The 16,580-nt window shown below is 45.8% G+C and overlaps 1 protein-coding gene across 2 annotated transcripts; it reads left to right on the forward strand.

Moving 5' to 3' along the window:
- The first annotated feature begins 910 nt into the window (after positions 1–910).
- fbp1a (fructose-1,6-bisphosphatase 1a) lies at positions 911–16,307 on the forward strand. 2 transcript variants are annotated; one of them, XR_004210717.1, is made up of 8 exons: positions 959–1,275; positions 8,689–8,851; positions 9,259–9,351; positions 11,090–11,230; positions 12,170–12,307; positions 12,569–12,688; positions 15,461–15,711; positions 15,746–16,307. XR_004210717.1 is itself a non-coding variant. In XM_020468569.2 (7 exons), the coding sequence occupies exons 1-7, from the start codon at positions 1,106–1,108 to the stop codon at positions 15,659–15,661; spliced, it is 1,026 nt and encodes a 341-aa protein (XP_020324158.1). In that variant the 5' UTR covers positions 911–1,105; the 3' UTR covers positions 15,662–16,307. The 2 variants fall into 2 exon arrangements, 1 of the variants encoding a protein (XP_020324158.1); XM_020468569.2 differs by having other exon boundaries at positions 911–1,275; positions 15,461–16,307.
- The last annotated feature ends 273 nt before the right edge of the window (positions 16,308–16,580 follow it).

The raw sequence follows: 16,580 nt of genomic DNA on the forward strand, positions 1-16,580 counted from the left end.
GCAATCTCCATAGACAAACAATGGCAGTAGAATGGCCTTAATGAATAGCTCAGTGACTTTCAATGTGACACCGTCATAGCATGACACTTTTCCAACAAGTTAGTTTGAAAAATTTCTAACCCTAACCCGAGTTCCAAACGGTCTCCGGAAGCAACGTCAGCACAATAACTGTTCGTCGGGAGCTTCATGAAATGGGTTCCCATGGCCGAGCAGCCGCACACAAGTCTAAGATCACCATACGCAATGCCAAGCATTGGCTGGAGTGGTGTAAAGCTCGCCACCATTGGACTCTGGAGCAGTGGAAACACGTTCTCTGGAGTGATGAATCACTCTTCTCCATCTGGCAGTCCGACAGACAAACCTGGGTTTGGTGGATGCCAGGAGAACGCTACATGCACCAATGCAGAGTGCCAACTGTAAAGTTTGGTGGAGGAATAATGATCTGGGGCTGTTTTTCATGGTTCAGGCCCCTTAATTCCAGTGAAGGGAAATCTTAAAGCTACAGCATACAATGACATTCTAGATTATTCTGTGCTTCCAACTTTGTGACAAAGCGCGCACACTGTGCATTCACTCAGCTTCAGCTTGATTTCAGGCATGAGAGAGTCTATTATTTACCCTCCCATTCTAGCTACAGTGTCAGTTCAGTCCATTGTTGGTTACAGACGGCATTGTCCCCTACAAAGGACGCTGTGTTTTCCACCGAGAAGGTGCATGTGATGCAGGAACCCCTCTTTATACTTCTGTAGGTCATTTTTTTCAGTGGGAGGGGGGGTTCAGTAGGTGGCGGTAATGCACCATAGTGTTCGATGCCAATCACGATAAACCCCACAGAGGAAGAAGAAGCCTACCGCTTTTGCCCGTTTATGTCACGGGCCATAGACCGGTGCCCCACGGCTCAGCATAATCGAATAACCCATTGTTTCCACCCGGCCGGCCACTCCTCTTTCCCTGTGCGCTTTCACTTCGGATTGGCTGTCCTGTCTTTACTACCCTCTCTTATCTCAAAGTTCCGTGTTAACAGTCAGGCATTTCATTGTTTAATTTGTAGTCAACATTATCATTCAGGACTCTTCTGGCCCGCCGCTCTACGATCTTTGCAGTCATGTCTGACCGAGGCTCTTTTGATACCAACGTGGTGACTTTAACCCGGTTTGTGCTGGAGGAAGGGAGGAAAGCGAAGGGGACAGGGGAGCTCACTACCCTGCTCAACTCGATGTGCACGGCCGTCAAAGCCATCTCCACCGCGGTGAGGAAAGCTGGCATCGCCAACCTGTAAGTAATTATCATCACACTTAGCAGGCATGCCTTCAACAAAATAGGACTTGTCTGTCTCTCTCTCTCATTGGAGAGACAATTTACACACTGAATGAAGTTTCAGATGCACCATATCCACGTAAGGAGGTTGGTGGGGAGGACGGGCTCGCGGGAATGGCTGGAACGGAATCAGTTGAATGAGAGACCGACCGCAGGGAAACTTACGCCATTCAAGTTGAAATACCTATTAAAATTTGGCTGAAACTAATTGCCTGTCATTGAACCAATTGCACTTTATGGCAGCGAGGTGTGGGGTCCACTTGCAAAACAAGATTTCCTCAAATGGGACAAACACCCCATTGAAACCCTGAATGCAGCGTTCTGTATGATTCTCCTACATGTTCAGAGAAACTACAATCAATGTATGCAGGGCAGAATTAGGCCAATATCCACTAATAATAAAAACTAAAAAGAGAGCAATTCAGTTTTGTTAACATCTAAAATACAGTGACCCCCTCTCATATAATTACCAAGCCCTGCAATGCCAAGAGCTGAGCAAAGAAAAGAGTCCCCTCATCCAGCTGGTCCTGGGGCTGAGTTCACAAACCTGTTCTACTAACACACTGAAGCCTCAGTCCCCTCATCCAGCTGGTCCTGGGGCTGAGTTCACAAACCTGTTCTACTAACACACTGAAGCATCAGTCCCCTCATCCAGCTAGTCCTGGGGCTGTGTTCACAAACCTGTTCTACCACACTGAAGCCTCAGTCCCCTCATCCAGCTGGTCCGGGGGCTGAGTTCACTAACCTGTTCTACCACACTGAAGCCTCAGTCCCCTCATCCAGCTAGTCCTGGGGCTGAGTTCACTAACCTGTTCTACCACACTGAAGCCTCAGTCCCCTCATCCAGCTGGTCCTGGGGCTGAGTTCACTAACCTGTTCTACCACACTGAAGCCTCAGTCCCCTCATCCAGCTGGTCCTGGGGCTGAGTTCACTAACCTGTTCTACCACACTGAAGCCTCAGTCCCCTCATCCAGCTGGTCCTGGGGCTGAGTTCACTAACCTGTTCTACCACACTGAAGCCTCAGTCCCCTCATCCAGCTGGTCCTGAGTTCACTAACCTGTTCTACCACACTGAAGCCTCCTGATCAGAACATCCAATCAATCAGAATAAACCAAATTATAACACAATCAAAACAAAACTACATTGCTTATTGGGAAACACAAAGCCAAATGCAGTGCTATCTGGCCCTAAATCAACACCGTGGCTAACTATTTGACCATGGTTACTGATCAAAACCTTAGACAAACCTTGACAAAGTACAGGCTCAGTGAGCACAGCCTTGCCATTGAAGGGTAGACACAGGAAAACCTGTCTCCCTGTAGAGGAAAGGCTGTGCAACCACTGCACAACAGCAGAACCTGAGACGGAGCTGCATTTCCTGACAAAATATAGAACAATTATTGTCTTTACCCCAAATTTGAATCCCTTATTCACGGTTTCAAAGACCTCTCTGATGAGAGTAGGCTACCCGTCCTGTTGGGGGAGGCTGCAGAGAGCTGTGGGTTGGCAGCGCACTACATTGCTGCCTGCCATAAGATGAGGGACAGTGTCTGACAGACCAATCAACCTGTACATGTCCTCTACTGTATGCTTATTGTTATTGTTCAGTGTATGGTTATTTTGACCCTTGGTTATTGTTGTTACTGTTGTCCCGGTGACAAAATTGATAATTCAAATAATACTGTTAATATTGTGAATCTCCAAGGTAAGCTTAGGCAATATGTACGTTTGTTCCGTCATGCCAAGCGAATTGAATGATATCAAACACGTGGTTTGATTCCATTGGCTCCGTTCCAGCCATTCTAGTGAACCATTCTCCACTCAGCAGAGGGTAGCCTAGGCACTAAGGTTATCAGGCTGTTTGACCAATCACAATCACTTGTGACATAGGTAAGGTAGGTAGCTGTATTTTATGTACCTTCACATTCCATTTGATGTGGTATTTGTTTATTTAGCCTTTATTTAACTAGACAAGTCATTATTTTACAATGACAGCTACAGCCTACCAAAAGGCTCCTGCAGGGATGGGATATATATATATATATAACATGGTGTGTTACCTGACAACACTGCATGGTAGCAACACTGCATGGCGACAACACTGCATGGTAGCAACACTGCATGGCGACAACACTGCATGGTAGCAACACTGCATGGCGACAACACTGCATGGCGACAACACTGCATGACGACAACACTGCATGACGACAACACTGCATGACGACAACACTGCATGACGACAACACTGCATGACGACAACACTGCATGACGACAACACTGCATGGTAGCAACACTGCATGGCGACAACACTGCATGGTAGCAACACTGCATGACGACAACACTGCATGACGACAACACTGCATGACGACAACACTGCATGACGACAACACTGCATGACGACAACACTGCATGACGACAACACTGCATGGTAGCAACACTGCATGACGACAACACTGCATGACGACAACACTGCATGGTAGCAACACTGCATGACAACACTGCATGACGACAACACTGCGTGACGACAACACTGCATGACGACAACACTGCGTGACGACAACACTGCATGACGACAACACTGCATGACGACAACACTGCATGACGACAACACTGCATGACAACACTGCATGACGACAACACTGCGTGACGACAACACTGCGTGACGACAACACTGCGTGACGACAACACTGCATGACGACAACACTGCATGACGACAACACTGCATGACGACACTGCATGGTAGCAACACAACATGACAACACTGCATGGTAGCAACACAACATGACGACAACACTGCATGATAGCAACACTGCATGACGACAACACTGCATGACGACAACACTGCATGACGACAACACTGCATGGTAGCAACACAACATGACGACAACACTGCATGGTAGCAACACAAGACGACAACACTGCATGACGACAACACTGCATGACGACAACACTGCATGACGACAACACTGCATGGTAGCAACACAACATGACGACAACACTGCATGGTAGCAACACAAGACGACAACACTGCATGGTAGCAACACAACATGACGACAACACTGCATGGTAGCAACACAAGACGACAACACTGCATGGTAGCAACACAAGACGACAACACTGCATGGTAGCAACACAACATGACGACAACACTGCATGGTAGCAACACAAGACGACAACACTGCATGGTAGCAACACAAGACGACAACACTGCATGGTAGCAACACAAGACGACGACACTGCATGGTAGCAACACAACATGACGACGACACTGCATGGTAGCAACACAACATGACGACGACACTGCATGGTAGCAACACAACATGACGACGACACTGCATGGTAGCAACACAACATGACGACGACACTGCATGGTAGCAACACAACATGACGACGACACTGCATGGTAGCAACACAACATGACGACGACACTGCATGGTAGCAACACAACATGACGACGACACTGCATGGTAGCAACACAACATGACGACGACACTGCATGGTAGCAACACAACATGACGACGACACTGCATGGTAGCAACACAACATGACGACGACACTGCATGGTAGCAACACAACATGACGACGACACTGCATGGTAGCAACACAACATGACGACAACACTGCATGGTAGCAACACAACATGACGACAACACTGCATGGTAGCAACACAACATGACGACAACACTGCATGGTAGCAACACAACATGACGACAACACTGCATGGTAGCAACACAACATGACGACAACACTGCATGGTAGCAACACAACATGACGACAACACTGCATGGTAGCAACACAACATGACGACAACACTGCATGGTAGCAACACAACATGACGACAACACTGCATGGTAGCAACACAACATGACGACAACACTGCATGGTAGCAACACAACATGACGACAACACTGCATGGTAGCAACACAACATGACGACAACACTGCATGGTAGCAACACAACATGACGACAACACTGCATGGTAGCAACACAACATGACGACAACACTGCATGGTAGCAACACAACATGACGACAACACTGCATGGTAGCAACACAACATGACGACAACACTGCATGGTAGCAACACAACATGACGACAACACTGCATGGTAGCAACACAACATGACGACAACACTGCATGGTAGCAACACAACATGACGACAACACTGCATGGTAGCAACACAACATGACGACAACACTGCATGGTAGCAACACAACATGACGACAACACTGCATGGTAGCAACACAACATGACGACAACACTGCATGGTAGCAACACAACATGACGACAACACTGCATGGTAGCAACACAACATGACGACAACACTGCATGGTAGCAACACAACATGACGACAACACTGCATGGTAGCAACACAACATGACGACAACACTGCATGGTAGCAACACAACATGACGACAACACTGCATGGTAGCAACACAACATGACGACAACACTGCATGGTAGCAACACAACATGACGACAACACTGCATGGTAGCAACACAACATGACGACAACACTGCATGGTAGCAACACAAAACAGGGTATAAACATTATTGGACACAGACAACAGGACAAAGGTCCAGAAGGTAGAGACAACAATACATCACACAAAGCTGCCACAACTGTCAGTAAGAGTGTCCATGATTTGAGTCTTTGAATGAAGAGATTGAGATAAAACTGTCCAGTTTGAGTGTTTGTTGCAGCTCATTCCAGTCGATAACTGCAGCGAACTGAAAAGACGAGCGACCCAGGGATGTGTGTGCTTTGGGGACCTTTAACAGAAAGTGACTGGCAGAACGGGTGTTGTATGTGGAGGATGAGGGCTGCAGTAGATATCTCAGATAGGGGGGCGTGAGGCCTAAGAGGGTTTTATAAATAAGCATCAACCAGTGGGTCTTGCGACGGGTATACAGAGATGACCAGTTTACAGAGGAGTATAGAGTGCAGTGATGTGTCCTATAAGGAGCATTGGTGGCATATCTGATGGCCGAATGGTAAAGAACATCTAGCCACTCGAGAGCACCCTTACCTGCTGATCTATAAGTTATGTCTCCGTAATCTAGCATGGGTAGGATGGTCATCTGATTAGTTTGGCAGCTGGGGTGAAGGAGTGATTACGATAGAGGAAACCAAGTCTAGATGTAACTTTAGCCTGCAGCTTTGATATGTGCTGAGAGAAGGACAGTGTTTTTGGTATACACAATCGCACTCACTTCCTCATTTCAAAATTGCAGTATCACACTTGGCACATATTTGGTTATCTTTACATGTGGTAATGTGGAGTTGTTTTGTGAAAGAGCACTGGTCAACTAAAACCAGCACATCAACAGACAGGACTAATCTGTCTCTCATTAGAGACACGTACAGTTGAAGTGGGAAGTTTACACATTTAAACTCAGTTTTTCACAATTCCTGACATTTAATCCAAGTAAAAATGCCCTGTTTTAGGTCAGTTAGGATCACCACTTTATTTTAAGAATGTTAAATGTCAGAATAATAGCAGAGATAATTATTTATTTCAGCTTTTATTTCTTTCATCACATTCCCAGTGGGTCAGAAGTTCACATACACTCAATTAGTATTTGGTAGCATTGCCTTTAAATAGTTTAACTTCAAACATTTCGGGTAGCCTTCCACAAGCTTCCCACAATAAGTTGGGTGAATTTTGACCCATTCCTCCTGACAGAGCTGGTGTAACTGAGTCAGGTTTGTAGGCCTATCTACACACAACACACCATAATGACATCATAACACCATAATGACGAAGCAGAAACACCTTTTTTATATATACATTTATGAACAACGGTTTTTGCTTTGTAATTCTGGTGTGTGTAGATCATTTTTCCTCAGCAAGGTTTGAAATGATTATGTTTTAGTCAGACTGTCTGTTCTTGTTGCTGCCAATTTGCAGTCTACAAATGATCTGTAATTCCGTTCCGGCACCACGACCATCCACTCCCCAAGGAAATGGGCCCCCAGCTGAATCTAGTTGATGATCCCCAGGATACGGCTTAGTATGAAATGCACCTTAAAGGTGATGCTGAGGTGGCGTTGGCATGCACCTTAAAGGTGATGCTGAGGTGGCGTTGGCATGCACCTTAAAGCCAGACTCAGTAAGAGTACATTTCCATCATTTGGGTTTATGAAACGGGGGGGGGGGGGGAGGCGGTGGATGGTAGATGTAGCGGTGGTTAGGAGGTAGCGGTGGTTAGGAGGTAGCGGTGGTTAGGAGGTAGCGGTGGTTAGGAGGTTAGGAGGTAAGGAGGTGGTTAGGAGGTAGCGGTGGTTAGGAGGTAGCGGTGGTTAGGAGGTAGCGGTGGTTAGGAGGTGGTTAGGAGGTAGCGGTGGTTAGGAGGTAGCGGTGGTTAGGTGGTTAGGAGGTAGCGGTGGTTAGGAGGTAGCGGTGGTTAGGAGGTGGTTAGGAGGTAGCGGTGGTTAGGAGGTGGTTAGGAGGTAGCGGTGGTTAGGAGGTGGTTAGGAGGTAGCAGTGGTTAGGAGGTGGTTAGGAGGTAGCGGTGGTTAGGAGGTGGTTAGGAGGTGGTTAGGAGGTAGCGGTGGTTAGGAGGTGGTTAGGAGGTAGCGGTGGTTAGGAGGTGGTTAGGAGGTAGCGGTGGTTAGGAGGTGGTTAGGAGGTAGCGGTGGTTAGGAGGTGGTTAGGAGGTAGCGGTGGTTAGGAGGTGGTTAGGAGGTAGCGGTGGTTAGGAGGTGGTTAGGAGGTAGCGGTGGTTAGGAGGTGGTTAGGAGGTAGCGGTGGTTAGGAGGTGGTTAGGAGGTGGTTAGGAGGTAGCGGTGGTTAGGAGGTGGTTAGGAGGTAGCGGTGGTTAGGAGGTGGTTAGGAGGTAGCGGTGGTTAGGAGGTGGTTAGGAGGTAGCGGTGGTTAGGAGGTGGTTAGGAGGTAGCGGTGGTTAGGAGGTAGCGGTGGTTAGGAGGTGGTTAGGAGGTAGCGGTGGTTAGGAGGTGGTTAGGAGGTAGCGGTGGTTAGGAGGTGGTTAGGAGGTAGCGGTGGTTAGGTGGTTAGGAGGTAGCGGTGGTTAGGTGGTTAGGAGGTAGCAGTGGTTAGGTGGTTAGGAGGTAGCGGTGGTTAGGAGGTAGCGGTGGTTAGGAGGTAGCGGTGGTTAGGAGGTGGTTAGGAGGTAGCGGTGGTTAGGAGGTAGCGGTGGTTAGGCGGTGGTTAGGAGGTAGCGGTGGTTAGGCGGTGGTTAGGAGGTAGCGGTGGTTAGGCGGTGGTTAGGCGGTAGCGGTGGTTAGGAGGTAGCGGTGGTTAGGAGGTAGCGGTTCTGTCTTTCCCCTGGTTGACAGGTATGGCACAGCGGGCAGCACCAATGAGATGGGTAGTGGGTACTAATTGCGTCTCCTCTTGTCTTCCCAGGTATGGCATAGCGGGCAGCACCAATGTGACGGGGGACCAGGTGAAGAAGCTGGACATCCTGTCTAACAACCTGGTTATCAACATGATCAAATCCTCCTTCACATCCTGTGTCCTGGTGTCAGAGGAGGATGACACAGCCATCATAGTAGAACCAGACAGACAGGTAACTAACGCTGTTGTTCTGGTGTCAGAGGGACGATAGTAGAACCGGACAGACAGGTAACTAACGCTGTTGTTCTGGTGTCAGAGGGACGATAGTAGAACCAGACAGACAGGTAACTAACGCTGTTGTTCTGGTGTCAGAGGGATGATAGTAGAACCAGACAAAGGTTAGTTATTGGACCAAAGGTTATTCAAATTCTGGCAGCATTGCTGTTTAGAGCAGGGGGGGGGGGGCAACCCACCAGAAAGTCCACATTTTGGTTCTATCCCTGCACTGATGAGCAAAATACAAATGATTATTTTTTTCTGGTCTCCTCCAGGGTAAATTCGTGGTGTGTTTTGACTCCCCTGGTCTCTCCTCCAGGGTAAATACGTGGTGTGTTTTGACTCCCCTGGTCTCTCCTCCAGGGTAAATACGTGGTGTGTTTTGACCCTCTGGATGGTTCCTCCAACATTGACTGCTTGGCTTCCATCGGCACCATCTTTGCTGTCTTTAGAAAGGTCTGTATTCTATAGGCTTCTCTACAGGACCCACATCTTACCTTGTTTTTAACCAAACAGAAAGTGAACCCAGCGGTCAGTGTGTTTGACCAGGCTGGGTTTGTATGGATGTGTTCTATAAAGTGCTTTGAGACCTAATGTATTTCGCTTATACAGTGGCAAGAAAAAGTATGTGAACCCTTTGGAATTACCTGGATTTCTGCATACAATTTGTCACAACAATAGACAAACACAGAAATTATACATCATTTAATCATTGTATCGGTTGTTAAAAGTATGTGAACCCCCTAATAGCTAATGACTTCTCCAAAAGATAATTTGAGTCAGGAGTCAGCTAACCTGGAGTCCAATCAGTGAGATGAGATTGGAGATGTTGGTTAGAGCGGCCTTGCCCTATGCTATTCACAAGGAGCATTGCCTGATATCAACCATGCCTCGAACAAAAGATCTCAGAAGACCTAAGATGAAGAATTGTTGACTTGCATAAAGCAGGAAAGGGTTACAAAAGTATCTCTAAAAGCCTTGATGTTCTTCAGTCCATGGTAAGACAAATTGTCTACAAATGGAGAAAGTTCAGCACTGTTGCTACTCTCCCTAGGAGTGGCCGTCATGCAAAGATGACTGCAAGAGCACAGCGCAGAATGTTCAATGAGGTTAAGAAGAATCCTAGAGTGTCAGCTAAAGACTTACAGAAATATCTGGAACATGCTAACATCTCTGATGAGTCTACGATACGTAAAACACTAAACAAGAAGTGTGTTCAGGGCAGGACACCACAGAATAAACCACTGCTGTCCAAAAAAAACATTGGTGCAGGTCCGAAGTTTGCAAAAGTGCACCTGGATGTTCCACAGCGCTACTGGCAAAATATTCTGTGGACAGATGAAACTACAGTTGAGTTGTTTGGAAGGAACACACAACACCATGTGTGGAGAAAAAAGGCCCAGCACACCAACATCAAAACCTCATCCCAACTGTAAAGTATGGTGGAGGGAGCATCATGGTTTGGGTCTGCTTTGCTGCCTCAGGGCCTGGACAGCTTGCTCTCATCGAAGGAAAAATTAATTCAAGTTTATCAAGACATTTTGCAGGATAATGTTAGGCTGTCTGTCAACAGAAGTTGGGTGATGCAACAGGACAATAGACTCAAAACACAGAAGTAAATCAACAACTAAATGGCTTCAACAGAAGAAAATACACCTTCTGGAGTGGCCCAGTCAGAGTCCTGACCTTCTGAAGTGGCCCAGTCAGAGTCCTGACCTCAACCCGATTGAGATGCTGTGGCATGACCTCGAGAGCGGTTCACACCAGACATCACAAGAATATTGCTGAACTGAAACAGTTTTGTAAAGAGGAACGGTCCACAATTCCTCCTGACCGTTGTGCAGGTCTGATCCACAACTACAGAAAATATTTAGTTGAGTTTAGTGCTGCCAAAGGAGGGTCAACCAGTGATTTAAATCCAAGGGTTCACATACTTTTCCCACCCTGCACTGTGAATCTTTACACGGTGTGTTCAATAAAGACATGAAAATGTATAATTATTTGCGTGTTATTAGTTTAAGCAGACGGTGTTTGTCTATTGTTGTGACCTTGATGAAGATCAGATCAAATGTTATGACCAATTTATACAGAAATCCAAGTATTTCCAAAGGGTTCACATCCTGTTTCTTACAACTGTAGATGCATTTTTTTTAACGATCAAATCAATCAACCAATAGTCCGGTGTGTGTTCCAGACGACAGAGGACGACCCGTGTGAGAACGATGCGCTGCAGCCCGGTAGGAACATCGTTGCGGCTGGATACGCCCTCTATGGCAGCGCCACCATGATGGTACTGTCCACTGGGCAGGGGGTCAACTGCTTCATGTTGGACCCGGTCAGTACACACCCACTACCGGGCAGGAAGTCAACTACTGTCCCCTTGAGTACTGTCCTCTACCCACATCACTGCAGCTGTTATAGCTCAGGAAGTCAACTACTGCTTGTCCCCTTGAGTACCTTCCTCTACCCGCAGCTGTTATAACTCTTACTGGACCTTTCATTCATGTTAATGCATCCAGCTGTCTGTCCTGTGATTGGATCATTCATGTTAATGCATCCAGCTATCTGTCCTGTGATTGGATCATTCATGTTAATGTAACCAGCTGTCTGTCCGGTGATTGGATCATTCATGTTAATGTAACCAGCTGTCTGTCCGGTGATTGAATCATTCATGTTAATGCATCCAGCTGTCTGTCCGGTGATTGGATCATTCATGTTAATGCATCCAGCTGTCTGTCCGGTGATTGGATCATTCATGTTAATGCATCCAGCTGTCTGTCCGGTGATTGGATCATTCATGTTAATGTAACCAGCTGTCTGTCCTGTGATTGGATCATTCATGTTAATGTATCCAGCTGTCTGTCCGGTGATTGGATCATTCATGTTAATGTATCCAGCTGTCTGTCCGGTGATTGAATCATTCATGTTAATGTATCCAGCTGTCTGTCCGGTGATTGGATCATTCATGTTAATGTAATCAGCTGTCTGTCCTGTGATTGGATCATTCATGTTAATGTATCCAGCTGTCTGTCCGGTGATTGGATCATTCATGTTAATGTAACCAGCTGTCTGTCCTGTGATTGGATCATTCATGTTAATGTATCCAGCTGTCTGTCCGGTGATTGGATCATTCATGTTAATGTATCCAGCTGTCTGTCCGGTGATTGAATCATTCATGTTAATGTATCCAGCTGTCTGTCCGGTGATTGAATCATTCATGTTAATGTATCCAGCTGTCCGGTGATTGGATTGTTTATATATCTATCTCTGTCAGGCCATAGGTGAGTTCATTCTGGTGGACAGAGATCTAAAGATCAAACCGAAAGGGAATATCTACAGTCTGAATGAAGGATACTCCAAATACTTTGACCCCGCTGTCACGGAGTACCTGCAAAAGAAGAAGTTCCCCGAGGTACATGCACACAAAGTAGTTCCCCGAGGTACATGCACACAAAGTAGTTCCCCGAGGTACATGCACACAAAGTAGTTCCCCGAGGTGCATGCACACAAAGTAGTTCCCCGAGGTTAGGCTTGAGATTATTTTCTCATAAACATCTAAAACTGGCAGTATACAGAACAGCTACAATGGTGAAATGTCCCCCTGTTATTGGCTAACCATTTAGACTGTAACTGTGTTTGTGGTTCAGGGGCTAACCCTTACTCTGTGTCTCAGGATGGCAGTGCCCCGTACGGTGCCCGCTATGTGGGTTCTATGGTAGCAGACGTCCACAGGACCCTGGTCTACGGAGGAATCTTCCTCTACCCTGCTAACGTCAAGAGCCCTGAGGGAAAGGTGGGCCCTGACCTCTAACCCTCTCAAGGGGAAAGATGGGTCAAGATGTTGTACCTTTGTGTCCTGGCTTGTTTAGTTTCCTAATGTGGAGGGTCACAATGTGTGTTCATCTCCTCTATTGCTGAAAGCAGAAGAGCTGGAGCTGAAATAGGAAACAGAGGTGGTGTTCTTGGCATGTCACAACAGTGATGTCTTCAGAACAGTGACGGTTGTGTGTAAGGATGTGGTTCTGTTGAATAATATATTTATTATTTACTAACCCTAACACCCCTCCCCTAATTGGAGTAAACTAATGGATAACAATACTTAGGCCTCTACTTACAATTTATACAGAACAAAAAAATAAACTCAAGCCTAGTGGTTAGAGCGTTGGACTAGTAACCGAAAGGTTGCAAGTTCGAATCCCCGAGCTGACAAGGTACAAATCTGTCGTTCTGCCCCTGAACAGGCAGTTAACCCACTGTTCCTAGGCCGTCATTGAAAATAAGAATTTGTTCTTAACTGACTTGCCTAGTTAAATGAAAGTTAAATAAAATAAAAAATGTACAGTGTTGGTTCCATGAGCTGAAATAAAAGATCACGGAAATGTTCCATATGCACAAAACGCTGATTTCTCTCATATGTTGTGTACAAACTTGTTTTCACCCGTTAGTGAGCATTTCTCCATTGCCAAAATAATCCATCCACCTGACAGGTGTGGAATATCAAGAAGCATCTTAACACAGGTGCACCTTGTGCTGGGGACAATAAAAGGCCACTCTAAAATGTGCAGTTTTGTCACAACACACAACGCAAGTTGAGGAAGCGTGTGTAACAGTATAGAATTTACGTCCGTCCCCTCGCCCCGACCTGGGCGCGAACCAGGGACGCTCTGCACACGTCAACAGTCACCCTCGACGCATCGTTACCCATCGCTCCACAAAAGCCGCGGCCCTTGAGGAGCAAGGGGAACCACTACTTCAAGGTCTCAGAGCAAGTGACGTCACTGATTGAAACGCCACTAGCGCGCACCACCGCTAACTAGCTAGCCATTTCACATCGGCTACACGTGCAATTGGCATGCTAACTGCAGGAATATCCGCCAGAGAATTGAATGTGCATTTCCCTACCATAAGCCGCCTCCAACGTCATTTTAGAGCCCAGGACATCCACATCTGGCCTCTTCACGTGCGGGATCATCTGAGACCAGCCACCTGAACAGCTGATTAAACTGAGGAGTGTTTCTGTCTGTAATCAAGCCCTTTTGATAGGGGGAAACTCATTCAGGATTTGGTTGTGCCCCAGCCCAGTCATGTGAAATCCATAGATTAGGGCCTAATGAATGTGTTGTTTGATTTCCTTATATGAACTGTAACTCAGTAATATCATTTCATGGTGTTTTTGTTTGTGTATATATATATTACATACTAAAAACCAGCCACGTGAGGACAGCACCAAAACAAGTGATCTAATCATTCTCTTCGCAGCAAAATCTACAGAGCTGGGATGGTTGTATCCTCATATACATAAATCAATTAGTATATTTGGTATTTTCCCATGGATTAAACTGAAATTGCAACCAACTTCCTATGGCTTGTTTTAAAAAATAGAGATATTCTGGAGATTATTTCGTTATCAAATAACTGAGAGTGAGAGGTTGTAATCTGACTAAATGGGAAAGGTCATTCTTACTAATTTGCTGGAAAACCAGTTTGGATTTAAGTATGACTGAAGCCTTTAGTGAGAGGTCTAATGCTTTAATACTTAATCATTTCTGCCCTCCCAATTCATTATATAAATAGGCCCGTTAAATGTTTTCTGGCTTGTTCCAAATAAGTGGAATATATTTTTGCTCATAATTTAAAACATGCCGTTCGTTGTAGGCAGGACCATAAGTAAATAGGTAAACTGGGATATGACGAATGAATTAGGGTGATTTGTTGTTAACTTAATATTCAAATCTACTGTAGTGAGATCATTACTTTCTTTTGGGATATGAATAGCGAGTATACCCACATCACCATCAGACCATGGATACAATGACAGCTTTGTTTTTAAGCCCTGAATTTCTAGCCCCTTTTATTATTGTTGGATCTGATTGTAATATAATAAATAGATATGCTGATAGCGGACAACCTTGTTTTTCTCCTCTTGACAATTTAATACTTTCTGAGAAGTAGCCATTAGTTACTATTTTACACCTGGAGTTTACATAACTTATACAATGGGTTAAAGAGATTCTCAATTTAAAATAGTCCAGGCATGTGTATATAAATTCCAGTTGTCTATTCAAAGTCTGCTATGAATACCAGGCCATTATGAACACCTGTTCTTTCCATGACAGACTGTCCAGGTGAAAGCTATGATCCCTTATTGATGTCACCTGTTAAATCCACTCCCATCAGTGTAGATGAAGGGGAGGAGACCAGGTTTAAAAATCCTTCTTTAATCTGAGACAACTGAGACATGGATTGTGTTCAGAGGGTGGATGGACATGACGAAAGATTTAAGTGGGTTGTGGTAATAGGTGCCGCGCCAGGTGCTTCAGTTTGTGTCAAGAACTGCAACAGTTCTGGGGTTTTCAAACTCAACCGTTTCCTGTGTGTATCAAGAATGGTCCACCACCCAAAAGACCATCCAGCTAACTTGAAACAGCTGTGGGAAGCATGAGTCAACATGGGCCTGTGGAACGCTTTGGACACCTTGATGAATTGAGGCTGTTCTGAGGGAAAAAGGGGGTGAACTCAATATTAGGAAGATATTCTGTAATATTAAGTGTTCTCTGTGTTCTAGCTGCGTCTGCTGTATGAGTGCAACCCCATGGCATTCATCATCGAGCAGGCGGGCGGTATGGCAACCACAGGGAGTCAGAACGTCCTGGACATTCAGCCAATCAACATCCACCAGAGAGTTCCCGTGGTGCTGGGGTCACCTAGTGACGTCCAGGAGTACCTGGATATATACCAAAAACACCAGGCCAACAATGGTAACTAGGGACCGCACACACCAGGCCAACAATGGTAGCTAGGGACCGCACACACCAGGCCAACAATGGTAACTAGGGACCGCACACACCAGGCCAACAATGGTAACTAGGGTCCTAGTAACTAGGGACCAAGCAGGTACACACTCCCTATGTAAAGACCCATTATAAACCAAGAGAACAAAGATCCTCTATCAAGACTCAGGATCAGCATGCTGTTGACCAAGTGACCAACGATACACCAACACTTATAAGACTCAGGATCAGCATGCTGTTGACCAAGTGACCAACGATACACCAACACTTAATCAACCACTAGACTAGACCAAAGATACACCCTCATGCCTCACCACCCAGACCAAAGAATAAGTAAACCAAGATAGCCACCAACTACTTCCCATCCTGGACCAGGAACTGAAGGGGAAGAGACCATTTTCCCCTTATTCCTTCATTGTCATTTATTTTAAAGGAATTTGCAGTACCTTCTCAGACCACTATGGGGAACCAGTGTGTGAAATATTTATCAGTACTACTAAATGTCAGACAGACCTAATGTTACCTCTATGCAGTATATAAGATATGTGCCTTGACACAGATATTGTTTGGGATGATGAAGCATGTGAATAATAAACCTTGGTGGTGCTGTACCAAACAGAATGTTGTATCTCATTTCACCACACAACACCAGGGGCCCGTGCAGCAGGATGCTTTGGAACGATCAGATAGAAATATGCTTCCGTACAACAAACATATCTATGACCTGTAGAGGATATCGTTTCGGCTCTTTTCATGGCATTTCTATCTGCAACGTTTGGCTAATGAACCCTGGAGTCAGATGGTCTTAAATGAACAGCAAAGATAAACCAGACTGATAGGCAGCCCACAGTACACTGATTGTCTAACAACATAACACTGTGTCTCGTGATAACT

The sequence above is a fragment of the Oncorhynchus kisutch genome, linkage group LG8, assembly GCF_002021735.2.
Source record: "Oncorhynchus kisutch isolate 150728-3 linkage group LG8, Okis_V2, whole genome shotgun sequence".
Lineage (NCBI taxonomy): Eukaryota > Metazoa > Chordata > Actinopteri > Salmoniformes > Salmonidae > Oncorhynchus > Oncorhynchus kisutch.